The sequence below is a fragment of the Argentina silus genome (assembly GCF_951799395.1).
Source record: "Argentina silus genome assembly, chromosome: 21".
Classification (NCBI taxonomy): domain Eukaryota; kingdom Metazoa; phylum Chordata; class Actinopteri; order Argentiniformes; family Argentinidae; genus Argentina; species Argentina silus.
In genome coordinates, this window is record NC_139675.1 from 12936278 (window position 1) to 12958777 (window position 22500).

The 22500-nt window shown below is 47.1% G+C and overlaps 1 protein-coding gene across 1 annotated transcript in view; it reads right to left on the reverse strand.

Moving 5' to 3' along the window:
- Positions 1–22500, reverse strand: part of npnta (nephronectin a) — a 50293-nt gene that overhangs the window by 21249 nt on the left and 6544 nt on the right. The window contains exons 2-4 of the mRNA XM_083693332.1: positions 20854–20954; positions 12284–12376; positions 3273–3392 (exon numbers count right to left, since the gene is read on the reverse strand). Of these exons, the coding sequence (XP_083549458.1) occupies positions 3273–3392; positions 12284–12376; positions 20854–20954 (314 nt within the window). The remainder of the gene's footprint in view (positions 1–3272; positions 3393–12283; positions 12377–20853; positions 20955–22500) is intronic.

Sequence of the window (22500 nt, forward strand, 5' to 3'; positions counted from 1 at the left end):
GATCATCCGGACACCCACTCAAACTGGATCCTTGTACGATGGAACATAAAATCCAATGTGCCCCCGTCCAAAGTTCAGCAGGTTGTTTAATGTCTGTTCCGTTCCTCTCTGTTTTACCGCGTTCTCTCTCTTTATTCTCCCTGCCAATATTCTCATCATATCATCAATGTACTGTATTAAAGTCAAGATATTCTCATCATCAAGACTCCCACACTGATTCAAATAGGAGTCCATTCTCCTCTCTGGATAACTGCAATCAGCACACTATACTACTATAGTGCTGTAGAGAACACACACGCACACACGCACACACACACACACACGCACGCACACACACACACACACACACACACACACACACACACACACACACACACACACACACACACACACACACACACACACACACATACATACATATATAATGACTGTTCTTGTTACTGTCTGAGGTGAAAGGGGGACAAGTGAAGCTCATCTGACAGATGTGCAGAGCTACATCACCAGAACTTTGGGAGACAGCTCTGAGACAGTGGTGCTGTCGCCAAGAACAGCTCCAGAGAAAGAGGAGGACACACACACACACACACAGACACATACATACACACGGTCACGCACAGTACACACACACACCCACACGTTCACACAGTACACACACACACGTTCACGCACAGTACACACACACACACGCTCACGCACAGTACACACACACACACACATAGTACACACACACCCGCTCACATATTACACACACACCCGCTCACACATTACACACACACACCCACACAGTACACACACACACCCACACAGCACACACACACACACAGCAGACACACACACATACACAGTACACACACACACACACTGGATCATACTGTACAGTAGGTAGAGTGAATCCAGACACAAGGACACATTCTCACACAAGGACACACAGCTCAACACTTGCACAGCCACGCTCAATCAACTCCTTCTTTCTCTCCAAAAACACTCATCTTCTCTCTCTCACACACACAATCCCCTCGCTACAGTACCTCAAGGTCAAGCCTGACCTCTGGCCTTGGCCAGAGCCCATCTCTCCTGACATTAGCCAGGATGACCCTTGGCCGGCAGCAGATAACCCCCAGCACACACACACACAGTACACACACACACACACACACACACACACACACACGCCCGGATGACCCTGGGGTAAAGACTAGCGAGCAGCAAAGATAACCCCCCCCCCTCATTATTCCTCTCCTCTCTCACAGAGTCCCTACTCCTCCCCTGCCTTGTTCACCCCTTCCAAAAAAAAAAGTTGGTACCGTGACCGCCCCCTCACACAGGCATAATGAACCGCTCTGTATTATGACAAGATTCAGATTAATTCCTCTCTCTCTCTCCCTCTCTCTCTCTCCCGATCTCTCCCGATCTCTCCCTCCCTCATCCCCCCCTCCCTCTTCTCTCATCCAAAGTTTTGGTTTATCATATGCACAGGACATAGCAGTAAACTATCCCTCCCTCACCCTGCCGGCCTCTTTGACCCCTTTCTCACCCCTGCCCCTCTCTCTCACCCTGCCCCCTCCCTACCTCCCTGTCCTCATTCCTCCGTCACCCTCCCTCTCCTCTCGTCTCTCACCATTTGCCATTAAAACGCCGCTCTGCCGCTTCCGTTCTCGTTGAGTCATCCTAGCCTCCCGTTTCGCGCGGAAGTTCAAGCCGCTCTCCAAAAAAACAATTACGCCATTTTCTGTGGAGCACCTCTCCCCCCCCCCACCCTCTCTCCCACCTCTGTGTCTCTCTCTCTCTCCCACTCCTGTCTCTCTCTCCCACTCTCTCCCACTCTCTCTGTCCTACCTCTGTCTCTCTCTCTCTCTCACCTCTGTCTCTCTCTCTCCCACTCCCTCCCACTCTCTCTCCCCTACCTCTGTCTCTCTCTCCTACCTCTGTCTCTCTCTGTCCCCACCCTCTCTCTCTCTCTCACTCACTCCAACTCTCTCTAAAAACAAGAAATGAAAGGAGGCTAGTACTACTGTTGCTACTGAAGGTATTCTGTACTAGATTGTGGAGACCAGGGGAGGCCGGTGGAGGGAGGAATCGGAGGACGCGCTCATTGTAATGGATGGAATGGAATCAGGGATGGTATCAAACACCCGTGTTTGATATGTGTTTTGATGCCATTCTTCATTCCGTTCCATCCATTCCAATGAGCCTGTCCTCCGATGTCTACCTCCACCAGCCTCAACTGGTGGAGAAAGAGGCAGACACGGGCGATTACATGTAAAAGTAATCTATTCATCCAAGAAGAGGAAGAGGAGGAGGAGGAGGAGGAGGAGGAGGAGAAAGGGGAGGGAGAACAACATCACGATCACACAAAGACGTTTAAGGTTTTCCTTTAAATAGTTGGGTTCGATCAACCGACATTTTTCCCTTTAAAAATCATTACTGCCTCGCACAGGATGTAAAAACACACACTGTCGATGTTTCTGCAACATTACATTTCAAAGGTTTTCTCTACAATGAGGATAAATGGTGACTAGTTCAAATCAGATCAACAAGACTACCTTCGACTGTCAATGTAGGCCCTCAACACATTCTGTAGGAGCAACATCATTACACCTTTCAACGCAACCCAACATCGAAAACATTCTTGCTTTCACTAAGTGTGCTTGTGAAGAAGTATATACAAAGAAAGAATATTTATTGAAAATGAAACATCTGAACCTTTTTTCGAAGCGGCAGTAACCTTGGAGACAAGTACAGGCACTGATCACTGTCTCTGAATCAGAATACCTCAGGGCTAGTAATGGCAACTGCACATTGTAGGGTGTCTTTGGAGTCCGGCGCGACTACATCAAAACAGGGCTTTTATCCAAAGATTTGAGCACAAGAGGGAGCTACTGTTGACAAAAAGCTATTCATGTGAATGTGAAAACACATTTCACAAAGGAGAGTATCTAAATGGCTCCTGAAAAAAGTCATGTGAATAGATTTTTGCAGTGAGGTGAGAAGAAAGCAGTTATGCAGAGCACAACAGCTTGCTCCCAAGGCACGGAGAGATGAGGAGAGGGGTGGGGGGGTGGGGGGACTGACAGAGACTTGCAGAGGGAGAGAGAGAGACATAAAGGGGGCACGCGCACACACACACACACACGCACACGCACGCACACACACACGCACGCGCGCACACACACACACGCGCACACACACACGGACACACGCACACGGACACACGCGCGCACACACACACACGCACGCACATACACACACACACACACACACACGTGACTCACTTCCACAGGTCCCATCAGGCATCAGCATGTATCCGTTGAGGCAGTAGCACTTGTAGCTTCCATAGGTGTTCATACACCTGTGTTTGCAGGGCCGTGGCTTCAGCCCACACTCATTCAGGTCTGCGGACAAGAGAGAGGACGTCAGAAGCGGGAAGGGAGAGAGGGGAGGGGGGTCCCAGACACAGGGGGCGAATTAGTCAAAGGGCAAAGGTGACAGGGGTCAATCCGGTCAAACCCAGCCCTTCCGCGTGTGTGTGTGTGTGTGTGTGTGTGTGTGAAGGGAGAGGGGAGGTTGGGGGGGGGGGCAGTCTCAGGTAAGAGCCCGAAGGTAACTGAATGGTTTCCATGTTGAGACAAGCCTGCCACTACCCATCCACATTGATTTTAAAGGAGGAGGACACGGTTAAAAACCAACCTGCTCATTACCTGCAAGTGATAAAGAAATCCATTTAAAAAAATCCTCCTCCCCTCCTCTCCCACTCAACCTATTAAACAAGCATTCCAATGACGTGATCATATTCTGCCTTGACACCTCCGTTCCTGATAACTCCCGGGATAGATACGTCTCATTTCAGTCTTTTTTTTATTTTTTTATTATTTATGTGGGCCCCATAAAACCTCAAGAGCACACCCGCTTGGAAGTCTATGAAAATATTATTAGAGAATGTTCCCTTATTAACGTCAGCCATGTTGGCTTGGGAACAGAGAGAAGGCAGCTGGAGCAGCGCTGAGCACCTGTCAAATACTTGAAATGAAAAAAAAAAAAGATCTTCATATTCATTTCAGATGGGGGGGGGTGGGGGGGGGGGGGGGCGGGGTGGGGGCGTTCAAGTGTTCCAGTGTTCCAGAACGACACTGACGCGAGGCCATGTTCACCAAGAGGTTTGGCTTTTTAGCCGCACTGCGCATGGACTAGCCCTTCTGAAGTGTATACTTGAAAGTATAGGGAACAGGGACCACCAGAGAGCTAAAAGTGTCACCGTCCCCCAGCTAGGGCCTCACTGGGGGGGGGGGGGGATGAGGGTTGAGGGTGGTGATGGTGGTGGTGGAATTGGGGAGTCGAGGAAGGGTGTGTGTGTGGGTGGGGGGGGGGCGGCAATGGTGACACAGCCCCCCCGCCCCCCCCCCCAACAATATATAAATAACATCTATATAAGTTACACCACCACCAAGAATTCTAGGTCATAGTCTAATTAAAACCCATCATGAAAATAGACCCCCTCGTCTCACTGTACATGAGAGGCCATTAACGGCTCGGCCCTCTGCACTGTACGCGGCGCCTCCTTTAGCTCCGGGGGGATATGGGAGGAATTTATTCTCTGTCCGCTGGCAAACCCCCTCTTCATCCGTCAGATGCCACCGATTTAAATAGATGAATGGCTGAGCAGGCCTCTGTCGTGGTCTTCTGTATTCATGGTAATTGGCCGGGCCTACTAAGGTCACGTCAGCGTTATGATTGGTGGAGAGGAGGAGGGGGTGGGGGGGGCGCGTGGAGGAGCTGTCTGGTAAATCTCTTCCTCTGCAACCTCGGCTTAAGTCAATTTCACTGCGGTAAATCTTAGCGAGTGACATTCAGGGCTCTGGTGGATTTGGAACAGACCTAGGCTCGGCTGACAATACTGTGTGTGTGTGTGTGTGTGTGTGTGTGTGTGTGTGTGTGTGTGTGTGTGTGTGTGTGACTACAGGGTACCACTGTGACTTCTGGTTTTGTGGAACTCCCAAGTCGATAGTGTTTCACAGAACTTCTCATTTCCCAGCCTTTTTGAAATCTCGATTGAAGTCCAATTCTTCAAAAACAGAAATAATCTCATGTTGAATTTCAATTAGCCTGCTCCATAAAGGCATTGGGAAATGGAGGATATTAAACTTATAGTTCTAATGTATACTCTTGTGCACTAAATGGAACATGAGGCCCAGTGTGAGTGTCCAATACTCTTCACCACTTGATACCCTTGGGGGACTTCACAACACACAACACAATTGGAGCCATCAGAGAAAGCAATTATACTCTTCTTGACAACGGTTACCTCCACCACAAGATAAAACCAATTATCCACAAAATGAGGAACTAAAATCCTTAACCCAGCTCTGGAACTTATAATTAAGTTGCAATCACTTTGTAATTTAAACTATAATAGGAAGAATCCTCTTTTTGTAGAGTGTGGTGGAACTTTGTTCAGGCAATCATTTGGATCCCTTTTAGTGTTATTTAAATTTGTAAAGTGATTAACACGTAGAAATGAGTGGATTGTGATAGAAATTTAAGAATGTCATTTGGCTGAGTGTGTCTACAATAGGACTGCGTATATTAAATGGGTTCTTAAAAATATCTACTGTAAAATCTCATGTCTTTTCCCTGAACTTGAAGTTAATCATGTGCAGACGTCATCGGAGCGAAAGGAAACCGAGGTCTTGAATCGTTCGCCAACACACTGCTACTGTAGCACTCAGTAAAGGGCGCCAAATAGCGTTAGCACCTCGCGGAAGGGTCCAGAAAAGTCCTCACCGGGAGCAAACATGACAGATGCCACCTCGACGAGCGACTAAACCTCCCAGCCCTCTTTCCTCTGCTATTTTGGTTCTCCGTTCCCTGTTTTTTTTAATTTTTAATTTTTTTTATTTTGGCTGTCGTTCCCTTCACTGACAGCTCCATAATAGAACTCCAAAACACACACAGCGAGAGAGAGAGAGAGAGAGAGAGAGAGAGAGAGAGAGAGAGAGGATCAAAACACTGGCGTTGGTGTTTGCCAGCCATTTCTCCAACCTAGCGGGTGTCAGCCCAGCTCTGTTCACTGGGCTGTACCTTCACCACTAACAACACCTACTATGGACTGTGTGTGTGTGTGTGTGTGTGTGTGTGTGTGTGTGTGTGTGTGTGTGTGTGTGTGTGTGTGTGTGTGTGTGTTGGGGATGGGGAGGAGATTCAGAGAAGCCGTTATTTCCACACTCTTGGGCAAATTGAAAATACATCATACATGTGAGAGAGACACAGAAAAGAACATTGTCCACTGAAAAACTGGAACCAATACAGCGGAGACAAGACACATGTCCTTGCTTGCCCGGGGAGGGAAAAGAAAAACAACTGAAAAAAGCTTAAATATGTAAATGAGGGAAGATTGGAATGGCCACGTTCTCAGACAGCGAAAGCTCCGAGCGACAGCAACATGCCAGAGAAGACATTCAAGTACGCAGTCAGCCAGGGTCTGCTCTGTGAAAGAAAGACAAAACAAGGGGAGGAGGAGAAGAGAGAGAGAGAGAGAGAGCGAGAGACAGGCAAGGGAAAGATAGGAGACAGATAGGACCACCATTCGAGGGGCCTGGGACCGGGAGGTATGTGCATACAGTACTAGGCCTTTTTTCTCCGGGCTGATTCACTGCAAATGAACTGTTGATGAACACCTGAAGCGCTGGGTCGTTCTGAGGGTGATTTATCACAGGTCTCCTCTGAGGTATGCTGCTTCTGAGCGTTCCTGACATGCTACTATCACTGGGGGGAGATAACTGTGTGTGTGTGTGTGTGTGTGTGTGCATGCGTGTGTGTGTGAGTCCCTGGTCAGGAGTATGCAGGTCTTTATGTGAGATAAGGATGGACTGAATGCCGTTCATTGTTCTAAGGTGATTTGCGGGGGGGGGGGGGGGGGGGGCATGAGAACTCTGCCGGTGATGGTGTTGCAGATGGTTTTGAACTTTTTTTTTTTTTTTCTTCAGAGGTTGCAAGAGTTCAGGAAAATAAGAAGAAGAGGGAGAAAGAAAGGAGAGAAAAAAAAGAGAAAGAAAAAGAAAAAAACTGCAGAACGATGAAGGGAAAAAAAGCACAGCAGTTTCTTGTTGCTGAAAGATGAAAAGGCCACTGGTTCAGAAGGGAGAGAGGAGAACAGAGAGAGAGAGAGAGAGAGAGAGAGGGAGAGAGAGAGAGAGAGAGAGAGAGAGGGAGAGAGAGAGAGGGAAAGACAGAGAGAGACCGAGAGATGAAAAGAGATTGAGAGAGAAAGAGAAAGAAAGAAAGAAAGAAAGAGAAAGAGAGAGAGAGAGAAGAAACCGCGGTGTTGCAGTAGGAGTCGGTCCAGAGGAGGAGGGGTTCAGGTGCCAAGGCACAGTGTGGGCATGGACAATGGCATGCTTGGCCCTCCGCCTGTCATAGCCAGCCAGCCTCTGCAGCTCCGCTAGAGAGGAGAGGTGGGGGGGGGGGATTGGAAGGAGTGGGTGGGGGGGGGGGGGGGGGGGGGCGGCATTCACTCTCTGTCCTGGCTCGAGCGGAACTGCGCCATGCATGTGGGTGGTAAAAAAGGGAGGGAGGCAGAGAGGAAGTGTAGAGAGAGGGACGGCGAGGGTTGTGGAGGTGGAGGTGGAGGTGGAGGTGGAAGCAGGCCCCTTCCAGGGTGCGGTGGATATATCTCACCCTCCAGTGCTACGCCCGGCGGCTGACGGTCCGCGGGGAGAAAGATAGGAGGGTGACTGTCCCACATTGGGGGGGTTAGATAGTCCAGTTCCTCTTCTAGAGGAGGGAGGGAGGGAGGGAGGGAGGAGAGGGGAGGAGAGAGACAACACATTACACAGAGGGAGAGACAGAGAGAGAGAGAGGGGGAGAGAGGGGGAGAGGGAGAGCGGTGAGAGTGAAAAACAACTCCGGATTAGAACACCTCTGGCCACGCCACATTCCTGAAAAGTAAGAAGGACATTATGCAGCAAAGAGGATTACACTTGTGGGAATTGGACGTGAGCAAATAATCAAAAAGAAAGAGAGAGAGAGAGAGAGAGAGAGTCAGTCTGCTTCTCCTCTAGTCTTCTCTCCCTTTGGCGTCGTCGGGAGGATGAAATAGAGAAAAATCGGCCGTGGATTTCTCGAGCTTCCATCCGTCTGAGTGTGTAGTTCAAAGGCCAACTGAGGTTTCCATTTCAACAGAAACATCAAGTAAAGGGCTCTGAACATGTCAGCCTCCACAACCCCCCCCCCCATCCATCCTCTTTAACCCCTCCCCCTCACCCTCCTTCTCAAGAGAAAGACGACACGGCCAGTGATGGTTGTTGAAGTGTCTCCCCTATTAAAGGGGAGTGGCTGATTCTATAGTAACCCCCCGGATCAGGCATTCATGGCAGACCGAATTACCACGTCCTTGCCGAGCCTGTTCAAGGACCTTGATTAAGGGACAGGAGATGGATCACATGCATGAAATGGCGTTGAAAAAAACGCAGAGGCCTGGGTGATGACGGCTAATTATACGGTGACATGGAAAGGAGGGTTAGCGATTCACTCGCAGCTGCGTTTGACTTTCAACTTAAAAATATCACCTCAGTCAGAGCAGACGGCCAGAGAGAGAGACAGAGAGAGAGAGAGAGAGAGAGAGAGAGAGAGAGGGACAGAGAGAGAGGGAGAGAGAGAGAGAGGGACAGAGAGAGAGGGAGAGAGAGGGATGGAGGGAGAGAGAGGGAGGGACAGAGAGAGAGAGAGAGGGAGAGAGAGGGACGGAGAGAGAGAAAGAGAGGGGCGGAGAGAGAGAGGGACGGAGAGAGAGAGAGAGAGAGAGAGAGAACAGAGGTAAAGCTTGGTTTCCAGACCAACAAAGCCAAAACACATGAGACAATCCTAGACTGTATATATGTTTTGGAGCCAACAGACCCCCTTAGAGGTTATTCGAAAATTAAGCCAATGAAGAAAGCCATCCCAAAACGTTGTTGATTTTAGCAAACGGAGGGGTGGGGTGTGTGTGTGTGTGTGTGGGGGGGGGGGGGGGTGTTAAACAAAGCCAAACAGCATGGATGTATGCCAGGGACATAACAAGAGATACGTGTCCAGATCTTAGCTAATAGTTTGAAAATAGCAACGCTTACGATGACATGAAAAGCGCGGACTTGACTCTGGCGACGCGGAGCAGAGTGATAATATTTGGAAAGCCTCCGTCAGCGAACTGGCTGGCTGGCTGGCTGGCTGGCTGGCTGGCTGGCTGACTGGCTGTCACGGCAGAAGATAAATAAGCATTCTGGAGACCATTGTTATTAAAACTGAGAGCCCGGTCTCGATTACAGATATATACCTCTTGATGTTGGAGACGTTACGGGCCGCTTTCTCAACGAGCCAGACCCTTAATAAATAGCATCTTAACAGCAGGTGAGCCAAGGCTAATTAAAAAAAATCCTCCAGAGGAAAAATACTCATCTTATTAAAATGATTTGATCTGCAGGAGGCGGGGGGGGGGGGGCACTCCTAAATGGATTATCCCATCTGGTTCTTCTAACCATAACACACACACATACACGCGCACACATGCACACACACACACACACACACACACACCAACGTGACAGAGATACTCTCCTATTAACAGATAAGGTGATGGAGTTTCTCAAAATAGAACTGCTCTTTCCAAAACAGCCTGGTGGTGATTTTCTTCCACCCCAAATGCTAATTACGTTCCAGATTAATGTAATGAATTAGATATTAAAAAGTCATCATCGTTAACAGTCAGCAGTTTTATTTTCATGTGATGTTTTTTCAAGGATTGTTTGATCCATGATTCTAAATTAACTCCCAAAGGGAAATTATTGTGAAATTATTCATGGTATCATTTCAATGAGGCATTAATAAAGCATTGCCAAAAGTAGAAATGACGACGATGCAGGAGACTAAAGAAAGATGTCTTTTTCTCTTTTCTTCCCTTTGTTTTTGCTGTCAATTTGTGTCTCTTCCCTCTTGTGTTTTAACACACACTTTACACACACACACACACACACACACACACACACACACACACCTGCTGTGTTTTGGCGTTTTAACTCTGTTGTTTATCCCAGTGCCTCCAGGGTCATGCATCTGTCCTCACCTCTCAGTGAGTGGAGAGGAACTCCTAGCTTTCTGTGTGTATGTGTGTGTGTGTGCGTGTGTGTGTGTGCGCGCGTGTGTATCCGTGTGTGTGTGCGTGTTTCGTGACCTCAGATCACCATGCGAACAGCTCAATTAGATTAGATTAGGTGAAGAGTAATTTAGTGAAAGGGTGTAAAACAGTTCGTGGACCGAACAGATAATACATCAGTGAACCGTTGGAGTAAGGAAAAATGAACGTGTCACCACACGTTGACAACAGAAACAGGAGAACAACCAAACAAATGGTTCACCCCTGAATCATTGATTTTGTCCCTACTCACACAAGCCAACGTGGAGCACGGCTCAAGGTTAACTCTGGGGCTTACGGCGAAACAAAGGAGCGAAATAAAGGCCTTCAATCAGTCAAACACAGTCAAAAGCAAAGTGCTATCAAAACCACAGCCTTAATTAACAAATGAGATTTCAATGGCCACTTAAATGTACTTGTTCCCTCTCGGGAGCGGTTGGCGTCCTTTATCACATTTCACCTGACAAGTCTCATTAAACTGACAACGTTAAAAGTCAGACTCGGTCCTCCAGTAAGTGGTAAGGAAATCATTTTTCTGCCTTTTTTGAGAGAGCGCGCGCGCGCGAGAGAGAGAGAGAGAGAGAGAGAGAGACTAAAACAGAGTTGAGCTGTCTCGTCAAGCCGACAGGACTGGAGCCACCTTCTCTCTGTCTGAGAAATGCAGGTTGAGTCATCAGTACATTCCGGAAAGGATTTTGTCTTGTTTTTAATTACACACTATCCTATTCCTGTCTCAGGGTGTGAATTCCACGTGTGGTTTTCAGGCCACTCGGGTTTACCTCAGGCGTCTTGCACGGGGGGGGAAGTGTAAACGTTTTCAATTGCGCTTTATCTGACGCACGCACGCGCACGCACACACGCATGCACACACACGCACATGTATGCGCATGCGCATGAATATCGGCACATGCGTGCGGCTAACACGCACGCACACACGCACAAGTCAATGGGATAGCTTGCATTCAGCCCAGGCCTGAGTTATCTCAGGTCAGTAATTGAGATGTTATCTTTGCAGGGATGCTGTACTCCCAGAATCACTCAACAAGGCCCCGGCAGTCATTTCCATTTCAGCTGAATCAGGACTTTGTTACTCTCTCCCCACACACACACACACACACACACACACACACACACACACACACACCTACACAGACACACGTGATTATAGCACCTAACTACTGTCTGTCTGCTAGGGGGAGAGCCAGTGTCCGCCCAAGGAATAAATGGAAACATTAATGAGACTGTTCCTTCCCAATGTGGACTTGTAAACAATAAGCAATGATTATTCCACCATCGCTGAGGGCTAAGAGGCCTCCTTCAATTAAACGTAAAAAGTTTCCTTTTTGAAAAATGCTAATGTCAGCAGGGCTGGAGGTTGTTCCTAAGGGTCTTGGAGCACCGAATAAAGTCATGCACCGAATAAAGTTATGCTTGCACAATCCTCTCTGCTCTCTCTCTCTCTCTCTCTCTCTCTCTCTCTCTCTCTCTCTCTCTCTCTCTCTCTCTCTCTCTCTCTCTCTCTCTCTCTCGACCTGTCTCTGTCTCTCTCGGTCTCTCTCTGTCGGTCGGTCTCTCTCTCTCTCTCTCTCTCTCTCTCTCTCTCTCTCTCTCTCTCTCTCTCTCTCTCTCGACCTGTCTCTGTCTCTCTCGGTCTCTCTCTGTCGGTCGGTCTCTCTCTCTCTCTCTCTCTCTCTCTCTCTTTCTCATTCCGTCTCTCTCTTTTCATCTCTCTCGACCTGTCTCTGTCTCTCTCTGTCGGTCTCTCTCTCTCTCTCTCTCTCTCTCTCTCTCCCCTTCTCTCGCTCTCCCCTGCTCTCTCTGGTCTGTGGCCTCATTCTCTGACTCCTTCCCTCGAGGTGTTGAGCCCCTTTAATGAGCACAGACTTGAAACCGGAGTGATTATTACAGTGGAATGACAGAAGCTCCACTTAACCTATCGGAGAGAGAGAGAGAGAGAGAGGTGCAGAACGTGAAGCCATGATCAACGTTGCCGACACCCATCCAATCCGTTCGGACGAGTGAAGCAGGGACCAGGGTTGAGGGCAGTATGAGAGGTGTCTGAATGGCCTTTCCATTCTCTGTGTGAAAGGTAATTACAGTGGTTAAAGACAGGAGAGATCTTACCTTGATTGCAGGTCTTGCCGGTGAAACCCGGATGGCACTTGCACTTGTTCGGTCCGATGCAGTCTCCGTGTTTGCACCCGTGCTGGCACAGAGCTGAGGGGGGGGGGGGGGGGGTGAGGGGGGGGGGGAGTTTGTGATAGACAGAGGCAGATGAGAACAATTCCCTGGTACACACAGGTCTCAGATCAGTATGACAAAGCTCTTAATCCTCCAGATATCACTTCTTCAACTCCCCACTAGCTATCCTCTGTTGACGAAGCATCCCTGCCACCGTATGTGTGAGGTGGAGAAGTGTGTGTGTGTGTGTGTGTGTGTGTGTGTGTGTGTGTGTGTGTCATACTTATGCGGATTAGAGCAATGGGACTTCAAGTTCAAGACAGAGATACCATCTTCGAATGAGAAACACATTCGATATATAACTTCCATTAATAACTTCTGCGGGCCTGTTGCTAAAGTGCTAAACTGGTTTCCTTGGTGATACTACTCCATTTTACACTGTACAGTTTTGACAGCAGATACATAAAGACTTGGGAAGAGGAATGAGGTCTGGATTGGTCTGACTTTAAAGCACTACTACTGTACATTGATATTTAAATTAGTTAACAGACAACAGGACAAATAATACCTTACTATCGTACTTCACTGGTTATTAAATGACAGTATGTTGGTGTTCAATATTATCCACCAGTATGAACAACGTGAACCTTTCCTTGGCTGCATATTTTTCAAGTTTAGGGCGAGCTATGGGGGAATTGTGTGGTACAGCTCTGCAGTATCTCTCTGTGTGTTGTGTTTCAGGAAAGGTGGTCTTGCCCTGGGTTTTTATCTGACTGTGCTCAGTACGGCATGGTAACCATGGCAGAAATATATACGGGGGCTTCATTCAAGTGACACTGATTTTCCATTAAAAGCTTCATTAAGCTTGTCATAATACAGACCAATCAGAGCGGTTAATTATGCCTGTGTGAGGGGGCGGTCACGGTACCAACTTTTTTTTTTGGAAGGGGTGAACGAGGCAGGGGAGGAGTAGGGACTCTGTGAGAGAGGAGAGGAATAATGGCGGGGGGGGTTATCTTTGCTGCTCGCTAGTCTTTACCCCAGGGTCATCCTGGCGTGTGTGTGAGTGTGTGTGTTTGTGCACTGTGTGTGTGTGTACTCTGTACTCTGTGTATGTGTGTGTGTGTGCGCGTGTGTGTCGGTCTCAGTGAGTGTGTGTAGCAGGTGGAGGTCTGAGATGGAAGGAATGTCTGGGAGAGAACACTAACCTCAGAGCTACCCTTCTTTTTAAAGAAGTAGGCAAAAATACGAAAACACTCCTAAAAAGGAGCTTAATTCTCAAGGACTCTCTTTTCTCAATTTTCCTTCTGTAAAAAAAACGTCATTGCCATGAAGCGCATCATTGTATCGAATCTGGAATTAAACCTGGATGGCTGGTCATGGGAGATGAAAGAATCCTATTACAGCCCTGCTCATTGCTGCTCCGACGCGATTGAAAGGCACACGGGCATTAGTGGTGATCCTATAACGGAGATAACATCTCCACTCGTATTCCGCTTTATTAGATGGTGTGTAATGTAATAGAAGAAATCCTGGGTTAGCTCACTTTCCAAAAAACCTGCGATACGAGATAGGGTGTTAACAAGCAGGGCGAGCTGTGAAAGCAGGCGATTAGGCCTCGAGATAGTTTTTTTATTAACTAAACAAAACGGAAAAAAAAGAACAGCCTGATTTGGAGGTGGGTGGACGGTTGGGGTCGAACGTGGAGGGAGAGGGAGAGAGAGAGAGAGAGAGAGAGAGAGAGAGAGACTTGTAAAAATGTCAGTCCTTTTGGAGGTTTATTAGGTCAAGTCCTTATCTGGTCAGAGATCTTCATGATCAAAGCGAGGTGATGAAATTGTGTATTAATACAGCAGATATCATAGTCACGAGCTGAGGGTGTTATTTTTAAGATTGAACGAGATCTACGGAGGAATGGGAGTGTGTGTGTGTGTGTGTGTGTGTGGGGGGGGGGGGGGTGTTGAAGAACCCCTTCGAGGTAACCAATCCCCAGCCTTTGATTCAGGGAAAGGGCGTCTTTTTTAAATCGGCGGTCTGGCAAAGTGGTCAGGGGAAATACCCTGCGTCTATTAACTTCATCAAACGACCTGTCGGGCTAAAAAGGTCCGCTGTCAGCTGCAGCAGAGTGCCCTGCATGCCCCGTATCGCCCTCGTTCCACGAATACTTTGGGAACACGCCCACCGATGACACCACTTTACACCACTGTTGCATCAGGCATTCCGCGAGCCACTCTGGGATCCATCTACGGATGCTGCTCGGCCAGGTCATCGGTCACCCCGCAGTTTGCGTTCGTTTTTTAGAACATGGCGATACGCCCCAAATGTGCATTAACTCTTTGAAAATGAATACAAACGACGCAGATGATGTTGTGTCCAGATCATCATCGCTATAACAACTGGTTCATGTATATGACTCACTTGACATATTATACCGATAATGTTAAACACCCAATGTTAAAGAACGACCTACCGGTCAGTTTTTTTTTTTTTTTTTTTTTTTTTTTGTGGTCTTGTCAAGGGGTGTTGATGTTCTCATGTATGTACTGGTGAATGGTGTACATTAGGAAATAACATACACGATGAAGTGGTTCAGTAAACATCAGAAAGGCATCACATTCATGTCAGACAGGCTTACTGCTGGTGCAAACACAGGCTATATTCACTGCCCGGGGGGGGTGAGGCTGTGGAGAGGGGAGAGGGGAGGGGAGAGGGGAGAGGGGGGGGAGGGTAGAGAGTGACTAGAGACTATAAATAAGTGAGTGAGTGAACCCGGGATTCAGAGGATGTGCCTCATGGGCACACGTCTTGCCAAGATTATTTCAAGAAAGCATGTTGAGGTGAGCTAACCTTGGGGTTGGCACCTTATCCCGATTATTCTGTGCGTTAGGGCGTAGAGGGCTGCAAAACACAAAAAATGTCCAAACAAACAAAGAAAATTCCAGGCTTTTTAGTCTTGGAAAGGAGGAACAAAAAAACAAAACAAAGAAAGACATGACATGAGAGATGCAAGCGCAAGCTCGGTCTCTGTGACGAACAAGCATTCCTGAAAACGTTCGCAAACAAACACAAACCGTCGCGGAGTCACACACATTGCACGTATAGCCCACACACAGAGCGAGCGAGGGCCTCATCCGAAGCCGGTCGCTAGCTACCTCGAAATACCGTTTCCAAATGTGAGTTTTAGATAATCTAATTAACGTGGAAAAGACAGCGGCAGAGTCTGCAGGGGTTTGCTGTACTCCCCGGTGATTCACTGCATCTGTCTGACCCACGCACATCCAAGAGGAGAGAGGAAGAAAGCAAGGCTTTTGGGCTTTCCACGCTTCTAACATGCTGTGAGAGGCAGTCGATCCTGTGATGTTGAATTCAATTTCCCTTTGAATGTTAGAAATACACCACCATATTTGTTCAAGTCTTGAGTATCACACAAGTACTGCACTTGAGTGTGAACAGATTCCTCTTTAAGGAAGTATTTGATAGTTGATATCAAGGCAGACTAAGATCACCTAGTTTGGAATGTAAACATACGCTATCAATGTCTCTCTTTCTGAATCATGGTATTCTTAAAGGCACAACCTTTAACCTGTAACCTTTAATTCATAGTCAAAAGAACTGCCACTGCATTTGTTTGTCAATTGTAACTTTTGTGGATTGTGCCTTGAGTCCATAACCTCGTTATGACTAATTGATGAAAAGACATAAGGGTTCCATCATATAGATTTCACCCATCCAAGTCTTTTCAGATCAGCTATCATGAAGGAAAGGGAGACCCGAAGCATGGAACCTATGGGAGACTATTGAGACAAAGTCCATCATTTAAAATGCATATCAAATTCCTCATTTTGTCAATCACTCATAGGGTTCTATTACCAATTAAAAGTTTTGTCCTAATCCAGTCTACTTTGTACTTGGGGAGAGAGGGTAAGTTGCTAGACAGTCTCTCTTGGTGAAACTGCACCAAAGATCCCAATCCTCATGGATTTCCAAAATCTGCAGAGGGATCAAAGCACTAGACCGTAGGAGAGAGTTAATATGGGGCTTAATGTTCTCCTTCAAATCCACTCAGAGGCTGGGAGGGGGAGAGAGAGAGAGAGAGAGAGAGAGAGAGAGAGTGGGGTGGGAGTGGGAGGGGGAGAGAGAGAGGGAGGGAGGGAAAGAGGGAGGCGGCTTTGAGATATCCTATAGCACGTCGGGATTACACCAGCCGCTCCCTGCGTGGTTTTGTCTCATGTTGGTTAAACTTCCCTCATTCCCTTATTGGAGGTAATCCGTCATAATTAAAGCCTAATCCAAGATCTTGTTATGACTAAGTGACTCTGGCGTGAGGAGGACACACCCTGGACAGCCAGACTCTCCCAGGGATGCAGCTGTGGTAGAAAAAAAAGGTGGCTCAATGCCAGACACCTGACAAAACGACCAGAACGTTCAAATCAGCTCGTTTTCACGAAAAGACGGTGAACGCTATTCTCAGAAATAAAATTAAAAAGGTATGTAGACAGTGTTTACGTGCGTGTATCCTCCTCTACGTTTCTTCTGTTCTCAGGAGTGGGAGAGAGGGAGAACAGGGAGAGAGGGAGAACAGGGAGAAAGGGAGAACAGTGGGATGTTTCTGTTCGTTTTGTTGAGCTGTTTAAAGCAAGGCAAATACATGTCTGTCTACAGTGGCTGTTTGTTAGATTAAGTAACGACACACCAGCTGCGATTCGGGCACCGGCATGACAAGCCAGTGTAGTACAAATGGCGCTAGTCTACAATCAATCTCCAAGCTGTTCTCGCTCACTCTCTTTCGCTCTTCCCTTCTTTCTACTCTCTCTCTCCTTCTCTCTACCTCTCTCGTCTCTTTCTCTCTCCCTCCCTCCCTCCATTTCTCCCTCTCTCTCGCCCCTTCTGTCCCTCAGTTCGAGGAGCTTTAAATTCGGGGCAGATCCATTAAGTTGCTCATTCTTTGCGAGCAGTCACCCAAACCGATCATTGAACTCTGAGGCTGAAACCCAGCCAGAACCCGATAGCACCAATCTAATCTCCACCATGGTCCCAAACTCACAGAGACCTATAATCCATGACAACTGCCCTGTTCTTCCTTCCCCCACTTCCTTCACTCTCTCTCTCCCCCTTCCCCCCCCCTTAATTCTCTCTCTCACCCCCCCCTCTCTCTTTCTTGTCACCCCTCTCTCCCTCCCTCCCATGCTTCCCCTATCTGTCTCTGAAGCGTAGATCAGTGCAGGGCAGGGCGATGGAGGACTGATTGTGGTATCAAGTGATTGGATTTGTGCGGTTCTCGTGGTCGGGGGCATTTGGAGGTGTTATTTTGAACGCGCCGGTTTTTCCTCGGGCATTGATTAATCGCACACGGTGCCAGGGGGGAAATGATACGGTTTTCTGAGACCGGGGGGTGGGTGGGTGAGTGGGGGTAATGGGGGGGGGGGGGGATGAAAGCTCTGTGGTATTCACTAGTTTTCTCAACTTGACACGGAATGTGTGCGACTCCCGATTGGGTGTTTTGGAACGGTGTTAGGAAACAGACAGACAGACAGACAGACAGACAGACAGACAGACAGACAGATAAACACGCACACACACACACACACACACACACACACACACACACACACACACACACACACAAACACACACACACACTGCTGTTTACCAAACATAAACAGGTCCTGTCAAAGGCATCATGTCATCACCTAGAGAGCTTTCGCTTTCTGCTCATCAAAAAAAAAAATCCAGTAATGTCTTATTCAAGCACCACATAAGATATTCCCATAATCCCTGTCATTTTTTTGGACGAGCCCAAACAGAATAAATAAATAAAGATGTCTCCACCCTCATCAATGATGTAATTTCCTGTCCTGTCTGAAAACTGTGCCAACCTCCATTTCACCTCCAACAAACATGGAGGGCTGGAGAGGGGGAGCCTGAGCCAAGCCAAAGGAGAGGGAGGCATGGCTGTTATTGAGCTGGGTGACTCCTGCCAAAATACTGCACTACCGAGTCTAGCTAGCACCGTGTTATGGGGCCTTTGCGGTCCAATGATACACACTAGTGTATATCTGAAAGAACTGGATCGGTATAAACAAAAGGATATAAATAACAACCTTTTCCCCACCCCCATTTACTTTCATTTATTCCCCAGGGGCAACGCACATCGATCAACATTTCTGTCAAGATTTGTTCCAGATTTAGCCAGAAGGCAAATTTCCATCTGTAGCTTATACTTATCCACTGCTGTCATATCTACAGTCCATAAGTGTCTAGGGCTTAGGGGCAAGGAGGGATGTGATTTCTAGTCAGGGACAGCGCCGGCAAAAAAACCCACTTGGCGTTAAGACTGCCTGAGACTCTCCCTGGGGTTCCTAGCCTAGTCCGGGTCTGGCTGAGAGTCGGAATGTCATTACCATAACTTGTTTTTCTCCGAGATGGGTTTATGCTTTGGGAATGTAATTAGCATATTTTGTTTTCACCTCAAATGACGCAGGAGGGATAAAAAGGAGAGATTCAGCTGGCAGGGGGACACTGTATGTTAATGTGACGGGATGAAGTGGAGCCGCAGACTCCAAGGCCATTCAACTCTACTCTATAACTCTTACCTTTGGGAGAAGAGGCACTCGGCCACAATAACATGGCACCCAATGGAGGACCCCACGCCAAACCCAATCAACAGACCTCGAAGTGACGCTCCAAGGTCATTGAACTCAATCCTGTCACTCTAACCTACTGGAGAACCGGCACTAGGCTTAAATTAGAGGGTGTCCAATGGAAGGGACCGATGCTAAACTTAATCAACAGACCTCTAAGTGATGTTGATGCCTTCGGACAGCACCAGCAGTGTGTGTGACACATTTTCCTCGGATTAAAATTCAAATCAATTAATTTAGTGGATATCAACATGACATGAGTAGTGTGGATGAGCAAAAATCAACAGTTGGCAATTAATATGCATATGAGGTGACATGATGTTAAACAGACACGTGTGAGAAAGCAATGTGATTAGCCGGTTAATCAAGTCAACCAAGGTTGGGGGTCATATGAATTTCAATTCAGTGAATTTAAGAAGAGAATTAAAATTGCAATTTGTTGACTGTTACAATCAATTGGGCCATTTATCCTCAATTGGGTTAGGATACATATTAGGAACTTTTTTTTTTTTACCTCAGAAAGTCTTCCCATTTCTGAATTCAAATCCAAATCGCTTCCTGAATTCACTGAATTGAAATCAAATGATCCCAGCCCCGAAACCAACATGCAGCCTTATCTCCCTTACGTGTATGCGATGTCTTCCGGTGTTATCACACTTCTGCAGCTAAGCAGCAGCTGTACCGTCATGTGTCCCAAAGCCATGCAAGGGTATCTCACATTTGTCAGGATGCCTCACCCCTATTAATACCCTCACACATCTCAGGGTACAGGACAATTATCACAGTGTGCAGAAGCCTTCACTCCGTCTCCATTAAACTCAACACATGTGAACAGGCGTTCTTGTATATTCGCCAAGCGGCGCTAGCCTCGGTCATGGGCCGAATCGAACTTCGAATCGAAAACGGGGCCATTTATGTGCTCCTCAGGGGAGGATGGTGGAGACAGAAAATCTGTAGGGTGGGCTCATTTCCATTCCATGCATTACAATGAGATCATCCTCCGAGTTCTACCTCCACCAGCCTCTCCTGGTTTGCATGCTACGAAAAAGGACAATAAAAACAGATTTTTAAATGTTGTGGGATGACAATATGATAGCTTCTGGTACAATGTGATTTTGTAATGCTGTACCACATGAGTAGTGGTTTTAGTGAAACAGGGTATTCACATGAACACATCCTCTGAATCCTTCATACAAGACTGGGTTTGCTCAGAAACCTTAACAATTAATTCCCTGCCCACATGTATACATTCTAAGAATATATTTTTAGACACACACCAATCATATACAATCATTCATTATTTGACCTCATGTCTGTGTTCTTCCTCCAAATATCATATTTCCATTTTCTGTTAATAAACCTCTACCCAACACAGGCCACCTGTGATTTGACGGTCAATATCCATTTTCCCATCTACTTTAATATGCCATTCATTAGAATCAATCTTTCCCCAAAGATTGTCTGGCTTTTCAATGTGTGTGTGTGTGTGTGTGTGTGTGTGTGTGAGTGTGAGTGTGTGTGTGTGTGCCCATAACCAGGTATGTGCGTTTGTTGCGCCAGTGAGTGTCTTCCAGAGCCCTTTGTTATTGTGCTTATCGAGCCAGTTTCCCAGACCCAGATGAAGCCTGCCTAGTCCTAGTCTGCAGACCATGTTGAATGGAGAAACTCCATTGAAAGTGCATTCTAATCCAGGAGCAGGCTCAATCTGTGTCCAGGAAACCGGCCCATCGTGGTTATAATATCCTCATTAGCTAAAAGTAGTTGAAGCGACTATGAACCCCAAGCTAGAACCCCAGTAACCCTGGTAACCCCAGACAGACATCATCTGGTTGCCCCCCTGGCAGCAGCGGGGAGGATGGGTGTGGTACTCACGCTGGCACTGCCCCCAGGTGCGACGTGTCCATCCCCAGCAGCAGTCGATTCTGGCACCGTAGCGACAGAGCCCATTGGACGAGGCCATCTGCCGCGGCCACCTGTCAGAAGACAGCTCTGTCAGTTCACAGGCTATTAAAACGTTCAAATTAAATGGCAGGTTCGGCCCATGCTGGTACTCTCGCCCACTTATCTCGCTAGGAGAGAGACTCAACCCGACACAAACGCCCAGTGGTACTGACTCAAGATGTTTGTTCGCTTTGGCACATGATTAAATGTCCATTTTCCAGTAAATACTACTCTGTGTCTCTTAGAAGCAAACAACGGACTGGTTGACATTTCGGATCAGAGAACAGAACAGAACAGAACAGAACAGAACATTTTCATTCTGAAAATAACGACATCAAAATGGACAGCCAATAGAGGCTAAACTTTGTCAAAGAAACCAAAATTGCACGTTCTAGAGTTCATTGCAGTGCGAGTTAAAGTCATGTGTGACTTTTATTTTCCTTTTCAAAAATGAAAAAAAATAAATAAAACGACACCTAATTGAGTCGCCACCATGACACCTTTCCCTATCGTTACGCCAGGGACACAAATTAGCAAAACGGCCCACTGAGCCATGTGAGTTTGTCTGATGTCAGATCTGAGCGTGTCGCGTGAGCCAGGGTGTCAATCGGCCGCTCGGCTGGGAACGCCAGAACACCTAGTGGCCGTTCGTGTTACCATTGTAGTCATGCTCAAAAAAGGCAATTCCCCAATGCTATTCCCAATGGCAGAGTCTTGGTATTGTTCCTGGCCAAATGAGGTTGATTTCAGTGTGACTTTCATGTTCTACAATATGCTCTTTAAGTGATTCCACCATGGTCAAAGAATAAATTTAAAAAAAATAAAAACTGACAAATACACTGACAACGAATCTGCCTGGGGACGCACATAGCAAAGCTTGTATTGGAATCTCCATAGGAGATGAGGAAATAAAGCTATTATTATAAAGCTAAATAAAGCTAAATATAAACTATTTTTATTTGATATTGGAGACCTGTGTACTGGTACAAGTAATGTGGCTAACATGCTGAGTCACTAATATAGTTGAAAACCGATATTTGAAAATAAATCTTCTAACCTGTTTTTCCACATTGTCTCCATTTCTGGGGTGATGGGGAAAGTGGAATAAGGAATACTAGTCAATTTTATTAGGGTGGGATCAAGTTTGACAGGCAAATATTTGCATTATAATGTCAGTGTTACAGCGTTGCACACTTGTTTGGGTGTCACCAGTGACGTTCCATTTTACCAGCGCGTTTTACTTTTAAAAATATACAAATTCATGTCTTGGCCATCAAAAAAAAAATTATAGCCCAGATTTTTTATAGCCCGATTTCTCTTACTTCTATAAAGTTCTGATGGGATATGGAAGAGTCTGGGCCGCGAGGTGAACGCTCCCGCGTTGTTCTAGACGTGAGGGAATACTGAGCGCGTTCTGTGGGCGGACAGAAGCAAGATGGCGAGGAGGGAGTTCGCATTTCATTGGCGGATTAGCGACAGGAGCGACTACCATTGAAATGAATGGGGTGACAGACTTCAATGTGTCCATTCCTTCTACAGTCATTGGTGTAAGCCAGAGCTCCTATTGTCCTGAAGGGA